The sequence below is a fragment of the Talpa europaea genome (assembly GCF_964194135.1).
Source record: "Talpa europaea genome assembly, chromosome: 15".
NCBI lineage: Eukaryota > Metazoa > Chordata > Mammalia > Eulipotyphla > Talpidae > Talpa > Talpa europaea.
In genome coordinates, this window is record NC_140083.1 from 50967485 (window position 1) to 50990291 (window position 22807).

Here is a 22807-nt window from a genome sequence, read left to right on the forward strand (position 1 = left end):
TTCCTTCCCAGATGTGGGTGCTAAACACCTCGCCTTCACACACCCCTTCTTGAGATAAGCTTCGCTTGCCCATAACCCTTTGAAAATTATACTCTAAAACTGAACACAACCCTGCAGGCTAATCTACAGACTGAAGTGTAAATAAAACAGGAGGCCAGCTATGACCTGCCACTGCCCTTCAGAGAAGGAAGACTCCAAAGAGGAAGATGCCTTTGGTTTTCTCCAACCACCAAAACAGAGGGGTGTCAATTTTATGACCACAGAGATAAGAAGGTGGGGCCAGGGCAGCTGGAATCCAGGAGGGCTAGAGGGCCCCCACACCCTGCTTCTCACCATCCTGGGAGCCCAGATTTGGGGCGCCACCACTCAGGGAGTTGTGAGGGAGGGAGTGGGTTCACTGAAAGCAGCACCCTGAGAACACAAGGGTCAGTGGCTAACGGCTTGTGCTCAGCCTCCCAAACAGGGACTCGCTGAGAATTCTCACCAGGGAGTAACATCATCAAGTCTGTGCTTCGAAAGGAAATTCTTAAAGTCCACAGAAGAATGGGCTAGAGTGGGAGAGCAAGGCTGTCGGGGACACCATGTGAGGGGGTGACCTGCACAAGGCAAGGCAACTGCAGCACAGATAGGACGGACATTAGAGGGGATAAAAGGGAGATAGGACTGCGAGAACTTGATGAACAAAGTGCAGGAGAGACAAACGCATCTTTGTAAGAAGTGGTGTGGATGGAGGTGTGAAATTAGCCAAGATAAAGGTGATGAGGCGCTTCAGAAGAAAGGGAATAAGCTCAGTGCTTGAAATGCTGAGACTGATGTGGCTGCAGGATGCTTCAGGGGAGACGTGTGGTTGGTAGTTATAGACACGGACCTGAAGTTCATAGGCTGTGAGTCCCGGTGGAGAAGCTCAAGTAGAATGCAGGGAGGATACCAGAACCTTCAGGGTATCGGGCAGGACAGGACCCAGATCTGCAGGCTACCTGCACCAGCATCCCCTGAGATGCAGGCCCATCATCCTGGAACAGAAGCCTAGGAAATGGACTTCTGGGCATTGTACAATGAAATCAACACTCACTCTAGTAGATAATGGAGAGACAAGATGGCAAAGACAAAACCATGGGAAACCTACAAGGCACTGGGAGAGCCAGAAAGTGGAAAGGCAATGAAAGTCCAGAGGGCAGAGTGGACATCAGTACCCCATCCTCGGGAGGCCATGGGTTACCTGCTATGATGCCGTCCATCTGTTCCAGCGCTGCGGCCAGCATGTCGCTTGCGTCACTCATCATTTTGTTATTTGTCAAGGGCAAATTCCAACCTCGTTCTGAAAAAAATCACAATGTTATCATTACATCCTTTAAATGACACATGCTTCCTGGCAGGGACAGATCATTCAGCTTCAAATGGTAACTCCACCTGGCTGTCAATCACACAGAGAATATATCTGCAGTGGTACAGGAGCAGGAAGCCAACATTGCCTCTGTTCTCTAAGTCCCTGGGTCTACCTGGTTGATCAAGTAAGTAGGAACATGTTCATGGGCTCACAGCATTGCAAACCCAGGGCCATGGTTTCCATGCTGTTCTCTGAGGAGCTCTAGGTCTCCATGAAGGGCTTCAGGGCTGGTTGTGATCTTGGCTGAGGCCACAGAGGGGGCGTATTTAGCCAAGATGACTTTGTCCCTGCACTGGCCCCATCCAAACTCTGCCTTAATTCTTCCTTTTTGTTTTGTTTTCCTGTGTGCAGATATTTCTTAAGACCCACCGAGACAAGGGTTTCTGACCATACGAACTAAACACATACACCCTGGTACTTTGTACCGTTATCAACAACTCCCATGTTATGAGAGTTCATATATTTACACAAGTTATTCACAACCCTTGACTATGATGATGACCCTATAAAATGGGAAAATTCATCTCCATTTCTTAAACAATAGCAAAAATCTCTGTTGATTTCTGTTGAACAGAAACATGGCCAGTAAATATAGCAAGAAGACGTTTTTAACCTATTGATAGGTCTGTCTGATTTCCACTGTAATTTCGAATTTCTGCTGTCCTGTCAAAGGGTATGTAGATATTATATTGTGTCCTGATCTACTCATTTGACTACCTATTAAAAATGGACTGAAATTATCCTTGCAAAATAGCTAACAATGAAATAGGAAATAGTAAAGATTATGTGATGAATTAGTGCTAATTCATTTTCAAATGAATTAGTGCTTTGCAGGTACTGGACTACACACGCAGGTAAATTCTCTCAATGAGGCTAAACAAGGCTCTTGCTGCTCTGCAGCCACAGTGGTGCAACCAACCCCTGGGAGAAGAAGGTGCTGACACAATCTGGCACACAGGGGCTGCTTAGGAAAGTACTGCCCTCGCTCCCATGAAGCCACACCTGCCCTCCTGTTAGAAATACGGTCACCGTGCAGTGTGCCGCTTCTTGGATTTGTTCTCTATGGCGCCTTCTTGTGACACCATATAATGGTGATATAATATGACTTTATAGTTTTTATAGAGTTCACTTAAGATTGCCCAGAACTTTATGTTCTCCCAAAAGTATAAAATTTCACTGCCATTTTATGTGGAACAACCACTGCATGAAAATATCCAAGGCCCACGTACACCCAGAAATAAGGGGTTTAACAGGCTTACGTTAGGGACCCAGAGGGATGCTGAAAGGTACCTGAACTTTTAGTAAGCACGCAATCCAAACAGGTGGGGCTCAATTTGTGGAAAACAAAACAGGAAACAATTTAAAAAAAAACACTCTAGGCTGGAAAATTTGAGGCATGATAAAGGAGAATGTAAAGGATTATACGATCCCTGAATTTCACATAACTGAGTGGCTTGCTTTCCCTTTCATCCTAAAAGCAGCACTTCAAAGAACTCTAAATGCTATGAAGCTGAATCTATATACATATAAAACACAGAGACACCCGCTGGTTTCGGCCGTAAACCTGAGGTAGGCTAAGGAAACCAGGGCAGGCCCATGGCCAGGGAAGCACAGGCCACCTTGCCAGTTCAGAAAGACAAAGCTCAGCATTGTTGGAAAGCACATCGTCAGGGCCTGAGCACATCTCCAGGTGTAGTGGATAAAGATTTCTTTCCCTTTCATTCAGTGAGGATTTTAAATGCTGTGATGCTGAGGTATGAGAACCCAGGCCACGCTTTTCCAAGATGTGAAGAGCCAGGAGTTTTTAAAATGTCCAATATGTTAAGAGACCAATCCTTTGTTTAATGAAAATATGAGAGTGAAGCTGCTGTGAAAGCTTACAAATACTTGCTCTCAATCTCTACACTTATCACAAAGCAACGCCCATGCAACTGCGTAACAGGAGACACCACTGGAGCTGGGAGAGGTTTGCCAGTTAAACAGGGTTTCGGGAGTCAAATATCTCTTTAATAAATTAAAAGTAGCTAAATATAGTTTTCTGATTTGTTGGTATTCCAGGTGTAGAATTTCTAAAAATTGATGGAAAAATGAGAGGGGTGAAGACATGAATATAAATATAGCAAAACATTTTTTTAAAGATTTATTTATTTTTATACAAGAACTGGGGTACAGGCCAGGGGCACAGGAGGGTGAGAGGATTCACCAGATAGACAGCGGGGAGCAGAACAGGCAGACGGACTGAAAGCACTGCTGAGAGGAGCAGCAGGCACGACAGGAGAGGTCTGCCACACCATGAGGTAATCTCCCAGGCCAGCAGGGAATCGAACCCGCACTGCAGAGGCTGCGGACAGCTCCACAGCGCAGTGCTCAACCCACTGCGCCACTAGGGAGGCCCAAGCAAAATATTTTCAACACACATATGGATGGATGGATGGATGTGAAGAAATGCATGATGTAAATAATAATCAAGGAGTTCAAGACAATAAAATGTTATTTCATACACAATCAATTGGCAAAAAAAATAAAATGACACTACCAAGTACTGTAGAGGATGTGTATTCGCCGAATCTCCTATAGAATATGAAAAGGACTACAACTCAACATTCACTTTTAACCTAGCAATATTTATCCAAGGTATAGAAACATGAGCCACACACAAAAAATGTTCATAGGACTCTTCACAGCGTCAGAAATGTGGAAATAACCACAGGCCCATCCAGAGCAGAGGAGATGCATAAACTGGTATATTCATAGGATGGAATTACTCACAGTGGTCATAACCAGCTTAAGTACTGTAAGTGTGGTATGGACAAATCTGTGCAATATAATAGCAAACCAAGTCTTTGGTAAACTCAACAAGACTTTTTATAAAGTTAAAAAAAAATTCACACATATTAGAAATATATATGGATTCAACATAACTATACAAAAAGAAAAAAAGGAATCATAACACATAATTCAGGATGGTGGCTACTTCAAGCTAGGAACGCAGCACAGAATAGAAGGAGGGGGTCACACACCTAGTTAAATGAAGGGTGCTGTCAAGTTCCTGAGGTAGGGAGCAGACTCAAAAGTGCTTATTACATTTTTTAAAATGAAAAAATGAGAATCTGATAATGATAGAACAGATTTTATTAGACCAACTGTCCCATAAATAGCTATACAAAATGATGGTTAAGATACAAAAACAATTTTGAAGAAATTTTAGAGCAACCAAAACCAGGTGGGAACTGGAGGGAAGCCTGCTCTTGTGGAAAGGGAATTATGAAATTCTCATGTCACCTTTTCACCTGTGTCCTTGTCCCAGGGGTGCACAGTGGCTAAAACTTGTTAAGAAAACTATTATCTTACTGGCTCAGAGGAGAGAAAGGGTAAATTCCTTACAATATACATGAAGATGTTAAATACTCCTTCATGGTATTCTGATAAGAGAATATCATGTAGTCTGTTAAAACTATATAATAAAGAGATATAAAAAAGCCACTGCATTGTTGAAATGGAATACTAATAAAACCCTCAATGCAACAGCAGGCAATAATGGCAGAACAATGAACAATAAGAGAAAGAAATCAAATAGCAAGAGAACAGACTGAAATACAACAACATACTAATTACATTAAATATAAATAGAATAAATACTAGTAAGAGCCAAAGATTGTGAGATTGGTTTTAATTAAAAAGATAGATCTAACAGTATATATACTGTTAATGAGGTATGTTTTCTTTTTTCTTAAGAGGTGTATTTCAAACATAAAGAAATAAACAGGGAGGATAAGTGAGACATCATGTACACTGTAAGCCTGGGAAAGCAGGAGTTGCTGTACTAATAAAAGAAAAGTATCGGGCCTCCCTGGTGGCGCAAGGGGTTAAGATGCAACCTATGAAGCTATCTGCAGTCACTGCTGCATGAGTTCAATCCCTGACCAGGGAGCTACCCACATGGCCCAGAAGATTCTTCTGACTCGCCCGCTGCTCCCCTCAGCAGTGTATTTCAGTAGATCCGCCTGTTCTGTTCCCCACTCTGTCTCTGGTGAATCCCCTCAACCCCCACACCTCTGGCCTGTACCCCAGTTCTTATATGCATAAATAATCTTTTTTTTAAAAAAGTATCTTCTCAACAACAAGTATCACTAGAAAGAAAGGGGGATATCTTATAATAATAACAGTCAACTCATCAGGAAGTCAGAACAATGACAAATGTTTTTGCAACGAATAATGAGCTTTCCAGACACAAGAACAAAACCTGGCACATCTAAGGGAGAATCACACAGATCCACTCCCTGGATATTTAATGCGACTGTTGATGTGTTGGTTTAAGTCTACTGTCCCAGATGTCCTTTGGTCCTTCCTTTCAGTCTTCTTTTAGAATGGGAGACAAAATAGAAGGAAAGAAACCCAGCAATAATAAAGATGATTTGAGCAGCACTATCAATCATCCCGATCCAATTCACTTTATAGAATGTTCCAAGTCCAAGTTATATTCACTAGGCTAGGCTAACTCTGCAGACCACAAAACCAGTCTCAACAAATTCCAAATGGGCTTTAAAGGACCACACAGAATAAGTACAGCAACTTGGCATGATAAAGTACTAATGCTAAGAACAGAATTCCCATATTCATTAAAATTCTGACTTATCCCTGGTTTGAGTTATTTTAGAGAGGGACTAATTTAGTGAGTATCTGTGTTTATGAAGTTCCATCAATTTCAAAACAAAGTATTTTTTTTTTAACAGAAAGGCTAATAAAGGAACTTCAGAAAGTCCCACACTCTAAAAAGATTGTCCTGTGTACTCAGAAACATTTTTGGAAGGAGTCCTGTGACTGGACGCCCTCACACACTGAATACAATGGGACATCATCCCAATACGATGCAGAAATGCTATGTTTAAAAAAAGAAAACAACATTATACTGAGCAAAAACAGCCAGACACAAATAACTTTGGACTCATGTGACTCCCTTTATATGAAATTCAAGCACAGACACTTTTGGTGACAGAAATTAGAGTAACACTTGTAGGAAATGACAAATGATGAAATGAGAGATGGGGTGGGCTTCCTGCTCACTATCTTGATTGAGCTGTTGGTGACACAAATTTATAGATTTGTCAAAATTCATATTTTTGATGTGTGGCATTTTACTGCATATTAAATTTCACCTCAAACTTTCAAAATGAGGTAAAAAGTGGATTGTTAGAAATGAGAAATGAAAAGCTTTGTCAATGAACGAAATAAATGGGTGAACATAAGCAGGACATGTAGAAGAACACCAGGGATCAAGGACAGTGAACAGTCCACAGAATGTCCACTTTCTTTGTTCTCATTCTTTGCTTACCCCAAAACCTGCTGACTATAATGTGGTTTCTGGGTAGACGAAATCATAGGAATTTAACGTCATCCAATAATAACAGCAAATTCATCTGTGGGTCCTGAACAGCTAACATTTATCTCCTCTGTGTGTTTTCCAAAGGACAAGGGATAGGAAACAGCCACCACAGCAAAGCGGTGGGACATGGGTTCCTAGTCATAGATCTTTGCTGGGTGATGTAAACGGACCAGCTCTGTTGGCAGAAGTCCTCAGTCTGGTGCTTTCCTGTTGCAGTGTTCTAATAAAAACAAGCTTTTAGAAAAGTCTTAAAAGAGCAATCTCCTGAGGATAACACCTACTCTGGTAAAGGACAGAAAAAGACCCACATAAGAACTATTTCAAGTTTGATCAGGACCCACTAACAGCAGATCTGAATGAAGTCCCCCTCTCAGGGAACGTCCCATCAAAGGGCAAGGTGGCAAACAGGTTGGCAGAAACCCTCGCTCTTGCAGCCCTGCTGACTGACTAATGTGGTAGGCCAGGCTAGCCACCCCGGCTCTCTGACAGGAAGAAAGGAAGGCTGCAAGGAGACTAGAAACCTTGTCATTCCACTTTATGCGAATGACATTTGTCTCAGCTTCCACAGTTTTCTTAGGTAAAAGGTTCATCTTTGAAAGAGAAACTTTCAATTTTGTGCCCAGAGATGAATACAATCACTGAGATTGAGACACTTAGGAGAAGAAATCCCTTTAGTGAAAGAATGTTTATACACATTCAACCAGGCAGGTGGAGCACCAAGCAGTTATGTGATCATCATGAAAATGAAATATATACAACACCCACAGATTTCCCACCAATTTTCCCTCCAAGGTGTTCCCCAGGGTTAATCAATCACACAATGACTTCCAAGGTAGGTAGCTCTGGATGGCTGTGGACGCTGAGTGGTGAACTCAATGGAGCACAGACTCATACTGATTCTCAACGAAGAGTTCCTACATAATCTGAGACTTGCATCATGTCATACCATGCAATGTACTGCAATTAAAAAAATGATAAAGTGCCTTAAAAATGGAGAGACAAAAAGGGAGTAGGAAGGACTAGGGATCTCAAGGTGAGGCCTCAAGAGTAGCAGCAGAAGCAACACCCCAGAACTGTCAGAGGTAAACCCTCGGCCCCACCCACAGCCTCCCTGGTGATGTGGATCTGCCCTGCATGGCGGGGGCAGGGGCATAAATGTCCTCGGGGACAGGCACCACCTGGTAAAGTTGCAACTGGCTCCCAAGGTAAACAGGGCAGAGCCGCTTTCCCCAGCCCTCCTGCTTCTCTCTGAGGATCCAAAAATAACAGCTCTGAAGAAGCAACTCAGGCTTCAACTCCAACAGCCTCGCCCTTGAAACTTCAACTACGAAATCTGTAGGACGCCAACATTTAAAGATTCTTACGCCAGCCTCCTTGTTTCCCGAGTGTCTGCTATGTATCTGTCATCACATTTTTCGTCCTCCCCACTGAGCCAGTCCAAACCCTTGTGCTTCCAATCTGCTCTTACAACCTCCACATTTAATTGAGAATCATTTGAAAAGGGCAACATGGTGAGAAGCGAGGGTTGGAGGCAGGGGAATGTGGAAAGCAGACAAGTTCCGGGGGTCTGGGTAGAGGGGTGAGAATGAAGGTTACAACAAACATTTGTCAAACTGTTAAATAAGTACAATATTGAGGCTATTAACTGGAAATGTGAACAATGTATTTGCTATTGAAGAACGATAGTTTTTTTTACAAGTTATCTTTTTTAAAGATTTATTTATTTATGCATACGAGAGCTGGGATACAGACCAGTTATCTTTTAAAGTTTCTTTATTTTTCAGAGATGATTAGCAAAATATAGATGAGCTAATATCTGGAATTTGCTTTAAAACAATGAAGAGAAAAAATATGAGAACAGACGAAAGGAGTTTAACCACTAGCTTAGAGTTGTCAGAGGTGGGTAATAAGTCTACATTTTTATATCTTTGAGAATTTCCATAATCAAAAGTTTACATTTTTTTCACCCACATCTTTAGATTTTCTAATATCCTTGGCCACGAAACATTGTTTTAAGTATTTTATTTTCCTATCATAATCTCCAGCATACCAAGGGCTCACCAAATATTTGCAAACCAAATGACAAAATACTTATTTTAACCACCTGCATAAACACACACACACACACACACACAGAGAAAATGGGACAACAGCCTCTCACAGGCAGAGCGGTGAGACAGAGCACAGGAGAGGGTACAGTCACAACTGTGAGTTAGTAAAATGGAGTCACAGAAGATGAGGGGATAGAGATGGTATGTATTTAAAGAAATGAGGCAGCAACAGAAACAGCACAAGTAGGATAGAGATAGGTCTCCTGACTCTATGCAACTAGTATTTATGAATGACAACCAAGAGAGTTGATAAAAAAGCTCATATGTTGAGACCAGATCCTTTACTTTTTTCAATAAAAGGAGAGGAGGAACAACACAGGGCGTGTGGGAATCCCAGGTTCCCTTTCCACACATGTCACACAAAGGACAGACAATCCACAGCTAAATTCAGAAGCAGGGAAACAAAAACAAGTGGCAAAATCACAACATCACCGTTCAGAGTTTGCTGAGATAGAGACTTATGCAAGGACCTCACACAGGACTAGGAGGTACATAACACACCTCCCAAAGTCATCCAGGATTTGAGAACAGCTTTGTCGCACTAGTGAAACCGCCTAATAAAACATTCGATTGAAATGTCTAGTGGGTGACTCGGGCTTAGCAAGAACTAGGTCTCCTCCTCCATTTCTCCTGCCAGGTCTCAAATACTTAAAGACACCAGCACAGACATGTCCTACCAAGTGGAAGTGCTCCGTGTAGGCAACCATGTGGCCCGGCTTTCAGGGTGTAGAGACATGCTATGCTGAAATCACCCTCATCTTTAACCACAAGGCAGACCTACTGAGCGGGATCATGGAGGTAACCAAGCTGGCATGGAGAGACATATCCATGTTATTCTGATCAGGCCCAGAACAACCTCTAGAGCTTCATGATATAAATGTCTTTTTGTATCTGCTATTACTAGTAAATCACTGGGCTGGAAGTATTTTCAGAAGTTGTCCAGAATTTTGCTTCTAAATAGGACAAACAGACCAAGTGGGGTCTGGGCCACTCATCTGGCTGTGTGGTCACCCAGGGTGCCCCACCTAGCGCGTGGAGGGGCCACCAGTTTCCAACTGCACAAATGTTCTTGGAAGGCCAAGTGTCACATTCACCATCTTCTCCATTAACACCCTGGGGATATATAAGTCTAGAAACGCCTTCCAGGAGGACAGTTTTAAACATGTTTTGTTTGCAGAGTGAAATGGTTGGGTGAGTGAAGCACAGAGAGTAGCTGAAAGTCAGATTGGTGACATTGCCGCCCCATCCACATGGGCCACCCGGGAATTCAAAGATTATGCCTCAGTACATTCCAGTCCAGGACCACTGACCAAGACCATGTCCATTTCTTCCTTCCTAATTCATTTTTTCCCTGTTAAAGTTTCCTCGGGGTTTCTAAAGAAAGGCATCCTTCAGAGCTCCTTGCCTTGGTGAAGATCCACCCTCCCTTACGGGCCCCACACGCTTCCCTCAAGGTGCCCAACACCAGTTCCTTCTCCTTCCCATCACACGGGCTCGCTCTCCCTCAGGACATGCCTGTCCCATGAGGGGTGAGAGCACATGCACAAATGGACCCAAGCCACCCACTTGAATGTGTCATGGTGTCTTGCACAGAGGGGTAACCTAAGCAAAGTCCTTCTAGGTCAGTGCTTCTCCAGATGGAATCCGCCAGCAGTGGTGCTGAGGGTGCAAATTCCAGGCACCACTCCTGGCCCATTAAACAGGGGCACTTCTGGGGACACAGATCTGCATTCTCCACACCCAATGACAGGTGCCCGCAGCTGTAGCAGGGGAAGGTCACCTGGGGAACAGCACAGACCTAGATCACGCTGTGTTTCCTGAACATCCAGCAGAGAGGGAAGTCCTGAATTGGGACGAGCAGAATGAGAAAAGCTTCTCCTGTTCTGGACCGGGAGTCCACTTGCTAAATGTATTCTGAAAACTACATCATTCATTCATTCATTCACTCAATCAATCAACCAACAAATCGTTCGTCAACTTCCTGTCCTTGTGTCTCCCCCGACCTCCAGGGTTGGAGGTGGTTCATCAGTCCTAATGAATTTGACCTTTTTACCTTCAGTCTTGATTTCTGGGATTTAAGACCCATTTGGAGGATTGCATCTGCCTGTTCCTCTTGGCCTTATTCATTTGTCACTGGCTAATGTTTACATTAGCGCCCACAAAATTTAAACAGGGACTTTTAAGTGTAAAAAGAAAAGACCAAATTAGCTGCCAAGTGGCAACTGTTATTTATAAGTAGGGACACATGGTCCCCCAGCCAAGAGTATGTCCTGGCTTTCATTACCAAAGCTCAGCCTGCTCCCCTACAACCAACCGCCCTCAGCCTCCAACTCACAACTGGGTACAGGAACCCCACGCCCAACCCCACCCCCAAATACCACAGACACAACAGAGCCAGTCAAAATAGTTCCTACAGAGCTGAGTAAAAGAGGCAGATGGAAGTTCAGAGACAAGAGATTGTTAAATCCCTTAAGATGAGGCAGTGCACAGGAGTAACGAGGATGTCTTTCCTGAAGTTAGCGATGGGCTTTCCCCAACCAACTCATGCTGGCTTTATTTTGTCAGTCGCACACAAATCCCTTCTTAAAAACGTTACTGTCTAATTAAAATTTCACCAGTCCTTTCTAAAGTAAACTGTGTAATAGAAAAAACAGACACACTCATCTTCAGTCTACGAAAATTGCTAGTCTCAGGCAATTCTAATAGATACCCTTAACTTTTACTTTAAGAAAAAAATTACCAAATTCCATTCCAGAGATTTAAAAGGGTAACTGTAATAGGTCTTCATGGAAGGAACCTCGTTCTTATTATCAGGAAAATGCTTTTGTTTCTTCCCATATTAAGGTTTTAGTTACACAGAGTACAAAACACCCTTTCTTAGGTATACTGTTCGTTGAGTTTTGATAAATGTACAGGCCTATCACCATCAAAACAGCGCTGACCTGTTGCCAAGTGCAGCTCCCAAGCCCTTGAAATGTGATGAGTTGGAAATCAGATGCTGTGTGACAGGGCACTCTGGCATCCAAGGCTTGGTTAGGAACACGGATCGCTTAATAATTTCCTGATGGTATGATAAAATGACAACATTCTTTTCTTTTTTGTTTCTTTTTTGATGTACCCATTAGAAAATTAAAAGTTACTGGTTTACATTAGTGCCTCAAATTTCATTTTTACTTAAGGACAGTGCTGATATAGATTCCTTGTAAAGAGACAAGAAGATTTCTGTTCAGTGTAGCACATACCATTCACGCACCCCCAGCTCCTGTCAGCCACTCATCCAATTTCTAGTTCTAATTTAAGAAAGTTCATCCAACTTTCTTGAAGTTTTGCTTCTGGTTGTCTTTTAAAAATATACCTCACCCCCTGCCCTTTTTTGTCTTGTATATTCAAATTTCCTATAATCATTTTGTATTGTTTTTATAGTTTTTAAAAAGTTATTTTAACTTCAGAAGATTTTAAAAAGCCTGTCCTGACCGCTTCCTCATAAACCAATGTCATAATTAACCAGTTCCTAAGCTGGGAGGTGCCCCACAGATGCATTCTGGGTAACAAATGGAGCCTTGCACAAGTGGTCCGTAATTGAATGGAGACGCTGTGCAGACACACAACAGCCTGCATTCACAGTCTCAGGCAGAGGTGGGGAGCTCTGAATTTTCTTTAGCCTCAAGGAAGCAGAGAGAAAGCTTTATCTGTGCTTAAAAAAAAAAAAAAAAAGGCGGGGGTGAACTGGACAGAAATGTAAAGCAGTCAATGGGTAAGTCATTTAAAGGTGGGAGGGGAAGAGGACAGCAGCTTTGGTCCCTAGGCTATGTGTCCCTGTGGGAACCCGTGATGTCAGATATGACTGCCAGGAGAGAACCAGATACAATCAACCTGAATCTCCCTCCAGCCCCCACCCCAGGCTCACCCATGCCATCCTGCTTTTCTTCAAATTCCCTTCCAATTAAATGAAACTTAATTGTTGTCTATAAAAGGCATTCACGTTCATTCTTCAGATACTTCCTACCATCTTTCTGCCTTTCCAGAATATAAGAAAGATCAGTTCCTGTGGGGGAATGCACACTCTTCCTGGATCAACGCCCAACTCTGGGCCAGACCATCAGACAACTACGCAAACACAAATGGGATCATTAAGAACACACAACTGTGAGGCCTGAGCAGGGTTGAACAAATCTGTGTTTGAAATCTCTAAATAAAATTAAAACATTTTCCCCAGAGGGGCAATGCCAACAAAAGAGGAAGCTGTTTTGGTTTCCTCAATTACACACTAAAGTAAACCATTTGCTGCATATCCCACAGACATCTCCAATCATACCAAAACTCTACAAAAGGAAGACATTACTGTCTCTATGCTGTTGATGAAGCAAAGCCAGGTTAAGAATGGACTTGCTGTCACTAGGAGTGGCCTGCAATGTGGTAGACACTCAATGGGGAGGCACACAGTTGTTAAATTCATTTTTAAAACTTAAAAAGTACAGCCAGTATTCCAACAGAGAGCTAGGAGATGACAAGAGCTAGGACCACAGATCTGCTGTTGCGTGAGCCACTATCAGCCTTGGCCTGAAGTAGGAATGAGACTTGATGATCAGAAATAAACCCAGAAAAGCTAAATACGCTTACACGTTGAACAGCTGTACAAACGGTGGACATTTAGTTCTCACTTAAGAAATAATCAGCTGACTCCATCATGCAAAAGCCACAGGACTGTGGAGAATTCAACCAAGCCCAAGAAGAGCTTAATACCTACAAATGCTACTGGAATGGGTGGGGAACACTGAAGGAGGCAATCCACCCAAGGGCTGCTGTACTGTTGCTTTCTACAAAGATTTCAATGTGGACAGATGTAATGACACTGAGGTGGTGATTCTCTCTCACCTGTACTCTGGGAAGTTAGCACCAGAATGATCAGCTCGTGTAAACTGATGATCGAGTTGACCGTGTTCATCTCGGAAGATGCTCAGAGCCTAAGGCTTTCTTCCCGCCCAGCAGCTGCTGCCCATGCAGGGCTGCAAGTACGGGGCAGATAGTCCCATGTTGCATAACCTGAATATAGGAACCTGCCGGACCCAGTGATCAGCATTTCAAAGTGGTGCTCTCAGCTGCCAATTCCCATTTGTAGATACTTCGGAGGACGACGACGTTGTCACATGGCCCTGACAAGAAGGTCAGTGAATGCCTGAGGCTAGACTATTGACCCAGCTCCTGCTGATGACACTTTTATTTGCTCAGAGTGGAATCCAAATGCAAAAAAGGACAGAGCAGACAGACTTTCTGGAGCAGCCCTGCCTCACAGAACCAGGAAGCACCTGGTCACAGGTGGTCACCAAGTGCCTGAAATGTGGCTGGGTGAGCGAAGAAGTGCATTTCTCATTTACTAGTAACTGTGTGTGTGACCAGTGGCATTCTGATGGATGGCACAGTTCTGGAGCTTTCAAAACAAGGTGAGTGGTATTTCTGTGCATACTGGCCACTAAATGAGTATGGAAGAATTCGCCCTAGGAGAGCTGTGTGGAAGAACCTGTCATCCCATCCACCGCGACTCATGACAAATCCATCGACCCCTGATAGACACACACCTGTGGAGGACAGGTCTGGACAGCAGGAACCCAGCCCCAGAGGGTGAATGGGCTCTGGCAGCTGATGGGGGTGCTGTGAGCTGCACAAGTGATGATCAAAACACAACTCAGAGTGCAGTCCTGTGGATGACAGGTCCCTGACAGTGCAGCAGCTGGTTCACCCTGATCTTGGCCTCCATCCAAACACACTCTCTTCATCCCCACCCTCCTTTAGTAAGTCCGTGAGCACTGACAAAGCCTTGCCTGTTTGGGACTGGACATGTAAACACAGCATCAGAAGCTAGACCTGTCCTCTCTCCACCCCCCAAAATAAACACTGCAAAAATGTTTCAGTTAAGAATTGGGTTTGCAAAAAGGATGTCCTTGTCACAGTAATTCTGATTAAACAGAACAGGCGATGGAAAGAAGGGCACTTCAGCCTCTTCCATTAAGCCTCACTGGCATTCCACTATAGGAGCTTCTCCCCCTCCATTTCCTTTGTTCCTGTGGTAAGATAAACACACCATGAAGTTTAACAGCTTAATCTCCTGTAAGTGTGTGGTGCAGCAGCATTAAATCAATTCACATTTACATCAGTCTTTGTCTCCAAAGGTAAAACAATATATTAATATGAAAAATGTTATTAAATATGCATGAGATAAATTAACATCAAGCTGAGGACAGTAAACATGGGAGAAGTTGGTGGGGGCGAGGAGGAAGGGGACTTTTATAAAGAATGTTTTTTTTTCTTTTTTTAAAAAAGGCAAAAGAGTAGGACTAAATGTGTAGACTTGGCCAAACCGAGTTGTAAGTTTACACATTTGTTACATCATTCACTATGCTTTTATGTACTCTTTTTAAAATGACATGGACCCAATTTTGGACTTGGGGATAAGGTGTACACACAATCTGTAGATTCCCCTCCTAATTACATCTTACACAAACCCAGGACAACAAGCAGGTCAGGAAATTAGCTTTGGGAGAGTTCTATTAACGCAAATAAAGACCTCACTGGCACAGCCCGGTTTTCCCATCATGTCCCTTCTCTGTTCCAACTCCTGACCTAGAGCCCCGAGGCACTTGGCCACCACTTGCCATCTGCAACTGTCAATCTTTTCTTGCTTAAAACCTTGACACTTGTCAAGTTATTTTGTTGAACATCTCACAATTGGGGCTTGTCTGCTACTGTCTCATTATGAGGCTGAGATTATGCATTATCAGCAAGACTACGGCACAAATGACGCTGTGTCCTCAACACCTCAGGTCACAGGGTCCGTATCTTGTGAAAGAGCTCATAACTTCAAAGAACAAAAGAAGAAACTTATTCTAAGTTCTAAGGAATGAGTTCATTTGTATGGTGATTGAGGTTGTCTGCAAGCTGGAGAGCCAGGACTGTAGGTCTAGTCCATGTTCAAAGGCCTAAGGACCAGGGGAGCTGATGAAGTCAAGTGTAGTCTAAGCCTGGAGGCAGGAGAGGAGCCACCTCCCAGCTCAAGACACTTGGGCAAAGAGCCCGATTCCCCTTATCGGGTTTTGATCAATAGCTCAATCCAGACCTTCCAAAGATTGCATGAGACCCACCCACGTTAGTGAGGACAACCTTCTCTGTGTGCAAATGCTACTTAATCTTACCCAGAAGCACCCTTACAGACACACCCAGGATTAAAGTTCCACCAAATAACCTGGTAGCCCATGGTCCAGCCCAGACAAGCTGACATTAAAATCAACCATCACTCTAGCTTAACTTCCAAATTAGAAACTTCCTACTCTATAAAATTTGGGTTCCAAATCCCATCAAGTCAAATGGGTGTTCTAGTTTCTAAAGTTATTATTACTGGCTTCAGGCCTAAAACACTGTAAATTCATGACTTTTTTTTTTTTTTTGGAACTTCCAGAAACTTTATTATGGATGCTTTTGCTTCAAGAAGAAAGGTATTTAGATAATATAACTGTGATCCAAGAAGTTGGCCCAGCAAGTCAAATCAAGGCCTAAAAGAAAAGAGCATCCAAATGTAAATCCCCTGGTCTGTTTAATTAGAGATGAAAGCTAAGTCCCATTAGAATTAACCGTACTGCTCCACAGGGTATCCCGAGGATGACATGTGTTGTGGCTAATTCATGACGCTTCAGCAAAGAAAACTCCTGTGTGAATGAAAACACATCAGACTTGACAGTTATGATCCTTTTCCTGGGACAGAAAGAAGTGGGTATCAAGGACTTTCACAACTGAGCAATATATTTAAAATGAAATGTATACACATACGTATAAACAGCCCGCCCTTTGACAAGACAGGTCTGAACTACGTGGTTCCAACTCTCTGCAGACGGACACCTCACCAGACACTGTAATGGAGACCCGAGCTTGAGAACCAGAGCCAGATGAGGAGAAGAGAGGTGGAAAGGGCAGGGTCAGAAAGTAATAGGAGACCCTCTGCAGCAGGGCCAGGTTGCTCAGGGCTGCCTCGTGATGCCCATCACATCTCAGATACGGGCACGGAAACTACAGCAAGCGCTGGAAGAAAGGTCGGCCCCATATAGGAGCACTTTCGGGGAATGAAAAGCAAAATGTCTCACAGGGCACTGACTCTCCTGCTCTGCCCAACTGCTTGTCCTCTGCCACCCCAGAGACAACAAGGCCAGGTACTCCTCCTATTCCTCCTGTCCTCCCCCTGCTCCTCCAGCTCCTGCTCAGTGTGAAGAACACGAGGGTGAAGACTTTAAGATGACCTGCTTTTACTTTATGAGCAGGAAATGCAAAATATGTGTGACCGACAGCTCATGTTACCTTAAGACTTCTGGGCAACAGCAGGCTATTAAAGTTCTCAGCAAGTCAAATATTATACAGGGGTTTTGACTGTGTATGGAATGGGGAGGCGGTCAGTGATCTTAACCCCCAAGTTGTTCACGGGTCAACTCAGTGTGTGTGTGTGGTGTGTACTAAGTGTGTGGCCGTGGGTTTATGTGTGTGGGTTTATGTATGTGAGTGGTGTGTACACTATGTGGTATAAGTGTGTGCATATGTGCAAGTGTGGGTGTGTGTGCACATACTCATTTAAATTTATGCCCAGTTTCAACGATTATAAAAACTTTATGATTACTTTTAATGCTATTTAAAAATCAAAATCTTTTAGAAAGTGACCAAAAGCAAACCAAAGCCACATTCACTGTTCCTGGGAACTCAGAGCAGATGCCCTGCTCTCTTGCCACCATCACTGCAATGCCTGCAAACAGGGTCCCTGGCTGTGAAGTTCCAACCAGACTGCAGGTTTAACTACATCTGCCAAGATGATTTTGCGCTTAGAAAAGTTTTTTTGATTTGGCCTATGGATAGAGAGCTTTCTTGTCTCACACTTGTCCTCAAAATCACACACCCGCAGACAATGAAAGATCCAGCACCTCCACTTTCGAAGTACCTGCTAGGAACACTGGAACAGTGAAGGCAAAGTGGCCAAACTGGACCTGTTGAGCCCCCAAGTAATCTCATGATGCCATCAGGAAAGGGCCACTGATTGAAGTCTAGGGAAGGGCAGCCAGGGAAGTGGGGGGGCTTGGAGACCACTCAGGGAAGAAGAGGACAAGGAAAACCATAGCTCCAGTTCTAGAAGGACCAAGACACCACGTGGCACTGAAGAGGCTGTTAATTTGGGACCAAAGAGAACAAGGGTAGAGATCTAGTGAACAGAACTGGTGTAAAAAAATCCAGACAATCCCAGCAGAAGGCAGACTCATAGTTGGGAAACTCAAAGCAGAAAATGAAGCCACTCAACCAGGCACTCTATCATTCTCCATCTTCACTTTCTCCTTTAACATCAGGGAATCACGTACTCCCTGCAACCCGCCCCTCTGCCCAGGCATGAAACTGTCTCTCTTCACAGAATCATTCTTTTCTACTTTGAAACTCTCCCCCTGAATGAACGCCCTGTCTATTTTATTGGGGGCAGGGGGAGCTGACTTCCATGCCATTCCCTCTTTTCACTGCGTCCCTCTCAGGCATCTCTGAAGTGCTGTCTGGATCCACTGCTACCATTTCATCTCTTCTCGCTTGTCTCTCCACCTGGAGCAAAGCCACTGACTCCCTTCTCATTTAAGTGGACCAGTAACGTCTATCCTGCCAGATCAATTGGAAGTTTCATCTGTTTAAACCATGTCAAATATTTCAGTCTATTCTGAATGGCCTAGAAGGAGGCCTCCTCAGGAAATAGCACCATTCACTATGGCTGACAGTCCCCTCCCAGGGGAGATAGCCTTCCACCTTCCTGCTGACCCCGTTGACCAGATCACGCTTGCTCTTCCCCACCACTGGCTGTTTCTCACACAGTGTCCCCGCTCAGCCAGGCTTTCTCCTCAACGCCACCCACTTTTTACTCCACTCACTTCTACTCCCCCCAACAGGAGCCTCTCTGCACCCCCTCAGCTGGACCTCGGCTGAGTAAGGGGTCTCTGTTCCCTCTCCCATCCTCCCTACATTATTTTTAAGCTTTGGTGCTGCACTTACCGTGCTGTCCTAAAATAAGCTCTTTATGTTCGCCTCACCCAACAGGCTCTACATTCCTCAGACAGGAACCGCCTCAGGCACCCACATGACAAGGCAGCAGTGGCCACCGCTACGCTGGCCTCTTCCCTCCGCAGGGATCCTCTTCAGCCCGTGGGTGTGGAGAGAGGATGCCCAGGCAGCAAGGGGACAGCGCTTGTGGCTTTCAACCCTTTTCTCCCCTCATTGCAAATTTCTGATTATAACATGGGTCCTCGTGTTGCCATGGTAACCAACAGTCCCAGAACACAGTCTTCTGGCAGTTGGACTTTCAGCCACTGAGACTCAGGATGCGAAGGATTTTTAACTAAGGTCCCTAGCTTATGGCTCAGGAGCAGGCCCTGGCAGGTGGTGACGTGTGCATGTGAGGGAGGGTACATGTGCACAGCTGTGAGTTCCCCACCACACAGACGTACTGGGCATTGTAGACACAGCTGGACTGGTAAGGTCCACCCGATGCGGGGGGCGGGAAGCTAGGCTTCTACTGGGCTACCTACATGTTTTTGGAAAGGAGTCTTTTAGTTTATCTGAGGTCTTGGATCCATTTAACTCACATATGGGAATACAAAGAGATTTATGGACAGTTCATTGAGAATTTAGTTACTGAAACAATAACTACCACCTAGCAGTCCTTAGTAAGTCATTAAAAAGGACAGAACTACCATATGCATGTTTACTGGGGGATGTGCCATAATCAGAAAAGCTCAGTTTCAACCACTGATGTGACATTCACATGCACTTCTCATGTGTGGATGTGCACCTATATGTACACATGGCATGTACATGCATGCACATATAAGAAAAGATAATAAGGAAACCCACCAAATGCGCCCAGGAAGGTTACCATTACCTCTGGATGGGGGGATCACATGTCTATTTTCACCTTTATCCTTCTCTGTATTTTAAAAATTCTGCGGTATCCCTTTTTGTTTATAATACAAATTATTTGAACTGCAGCTAAGACAGAATATGGGAGGCACGTGGTGGAATGCATAGTAGAGAGGGTTGTTACATGAATTTTTATGGGGGAGGGCTGCCTCTTTTGTCCTTTGCTCGAAATTGAACAAAGAGGACAGACTTCATCAGAATACGAGTTCCAGATAGGAAAGGGGAGGATGATGTTGTGGCTGAGCTGTCAGGACTCCCCTTTCCTTCTCCTGAATCCCACTTTTTTTTTTTTTCTGTTGAAGCTTCCTGAGATAAGGGAAAACTGAGATTGGAGCTGGCAACTACATGGCACATTCTTCCAGCAGAAGCAACCCTACTGACATGGAAGATTGCAGCTCAGAATCAAACCTGAGCCTCTCTGTGGGCCACTTCCCCTGTGAGGACATCTCCTATGAGAACACAATCTCCTATGAAGACACGTCATCTGAGGGTCCCTTGATCCTGCCCTTTGTCCCTCCGATTCAAGGGACATGGTGGACTGAAGGGGCAGGGAGACTTGTAGGGAAACGAGACCAAGTTCAGGACAGCCCAGAGCAGTTCTGCAAACTAAGCATCAGTCTGGCCTGGGATATTGATGTGGGAGCTCACCATGCAGACCCCATAGCTCATTTGGACCAAATCAGAGACACCCAGTGGGTAGAAAAGCATCCTAACAGGGGGACACAACTGACTCTCAGCAAACTCCATAATCTTGTGCAAAAGCTTGACAGATTTCTAGAAAATCTGAAAGATGAAGAAGATGATGTCTCTGTGTTCCCTGAATCTGCTCTGGAGGAAGATTCCCAGCTGTCCAGCAGTTCCCTTCCAGATATGGTCCAGACCAGCCATCAGGAACACAATGTTTGTCAAGATCTGTCCAACCTCAACCCACTGGAAAAGGAAGAGGTTATGCAGCCTCCTCAGAGGTTTTCATGGCTCCAGGAGCAGGAATTTGTTGTGGTGAGCACACAGATGCATCCCAGGCAAGCAGGGGACAGGCCCAAGGGAAGCGGGGAGTAAGTGAAACATGGGGAGCAGAACCACCTGGATGACTGATAACAGCAAGGAAAGGGGTCAGGGTGGGGCTGAAGAGGAAATAGGAGGGAGAGTAGGGAGTAGGAAAGCACTGCCCTCCTGCCATGGATGCATGTAAGTACTGATCAGTATTAAAACACTAGAGGTTTTTTGAGCAAGAGAACCGGAGTCCCAGACATGGCTCACCATCGACTCCACTGCAGTCCAGGGGCACCTCTCTGACTCATCACTCGTTTTCTTGGCAGAGGTCAAGTCAGGCCACTGGAAACCAAAGAACAAGCATCAGGGAGTCCTCGCTTTCATCAGGTCAGCTGGAGCGGGAGGATGCCCAGGGCCACACACAGACCGGGTCCTGCCTGAACTTCAGGTGGGTCTTCCGCTGGCTCTGGCGACAAGTCCTCTCCTCACTTCCAGGGAGAGGGCAGCCTGACCAGGCCCCCAAAAACCCCCATCAGCTACCACAAAAGAGAAGACTCTTTCATAGAGGCAAGCGAATCCAACCTCAGGAATCCCTTGAAATAGGACAGTCTGTATTGCCCGATTTTTAAGCTTTTTCATAGCCCCGTTCATTATTTCCCAGAAGGTAATTTCCCCCCAAATAAACAAAACAAATAGTCTTGCTATCCATCTCTTGCTCTTTCTAAGGCCCCCTGGACTCAGATGTGGTCGAGGAAACTGAAATGTGCTCTCGGCAAGTCCAAGCATTGTCATTCTTTCTCACCTGAAGCTATTCTTTTCCCTCCTCTCCCCTTTCCTACTATGTTTCACCCTCTATTACTTGTTTTACGCATTTTAATGTTTTTGGTTCTGTCATCCAGATGATAACTAGCATCATCTGTTAAGTGGCTGTTATTTACAGGCGCGAAGGGAAGTATTAGAAACTATAATAATCCTCGGTGGCTGAGAGATGGGATTTTGGATGGGCGAATTAAGATTTTTTTTTTTTTTAAGTTAAATGCTACTGGTGGGCCATTTGGTTACAAGACTATATAACTGGAAGAGCACCACTTCACATCTCAATGGGTGCCCATGTTCACCCCACCATGCCTATTGTGATTAGACCAAATCCTATTTCCAGAAGGCGGCGCGGGGAAGCCCTCCTCCACTCCTGCAGAACCCCATGGCTTTTCCATCCCCTCAGCTCTGGGGAACTGGTCCTTAAAGACCCTGCTTTATGGTTACTTTGAAGCCAAGATTCATCCTTCCGGGGGTTGCTGACTTGCCCCTATCTAAGCTGTGCCCTGACCCCACCCTACTGCCCTTATACCTTCATGTGTTCTTAAGTTCTCTTTATATGACTCTTTTATCCAGACTCCAAGCTCTTGAAGGTCTGCAAGCATCTGGTCTCAGTTCCTTTTTACCAAAGATCCTAACACAGTGCCTGCTGTCACTATATTAACTTTTTTGTATACTGGGTACCTATTTCTCGGAATGTTTTCCCACATAATTTTTTAAGTGAAACATAACAGCCTAGAGTTGTTATTATTTGAGTCAAAAGCAATTGGCTAGCAGGGCTAAGAGCTGGGAGGGGGCATGGGAAAGCAAGAAGAGGAAATGGTTATCAGTGAACAGTCAAAGGTGGTGACCTATAGACTGAGAAACCAAGACAAGAGGAATACAGCACCTCCTCTAGAAAGTTACTTCCACAATACACCAGAGCCTTCACACTGCTTTAGACAAGACTCAATGATGTGCCGAAAAGGAAGGCCATGTCTCCTTCCATCATTGTGCACACAGTTATGTAGTTAACTTAATTTTTTCTCTAGTCATGAAGGATAGCTCCACCCAGATGGCCCACACCAAGAAGCACCCTGGTCCAACTGTGGATTTCTAACATAGCTGGGTCTACTTTTCAGTGTTGTCTAAACCTGCCTGACA

The 22807-nt window shown here is 44.4% G+C and overlaps 2 protein-coding genes across 2 annotated transcripts in view; one reads left to right on the forward strand and one right to left on the reverse strand.

Annotated features, from left to right (window-relative positions):
- Nucleotides 1–1283, reverse strand: part of PPFIBP1 (PPFIA binding protein 1) — a gene marked incomplete at both ends in the record, with an annotated part of 45278 nt that extends 43995 nt beyond the window's left edge. The window contains one exon of the mRNA XM_084256280.1: nt 1220–1283. Coding sequence (XP_084112406.1) covers nt 1220–1283 — 64 coding nt within the window. The remainder of the gene's footprint in view (nt 1–1219) is intronic.
- An 18706-nt stretch (nt 1284–19989) lies between these two features.
- On the forward strand, nt 19990–21477 carry LOC311185375 (uncharacterized protein C12orf71 homolog; the record flags this gene model as incomplete). Its single annotated transcript, XM_084256007.1, has 2 exons — nt 19990–20854; nt 21175–21477. The coding sequence occupies exons 1-2, from the start codon at nt 20201–20203 to the stop codon at nt 21475–21477; spliced, it is 957 nt and encodes a 318-aa protein (XP_084112133.1). The 5' UTR covers nt 19990–20200.
- Nucleotides 21478–22807: the final 1330 nt, after the last annotated feature.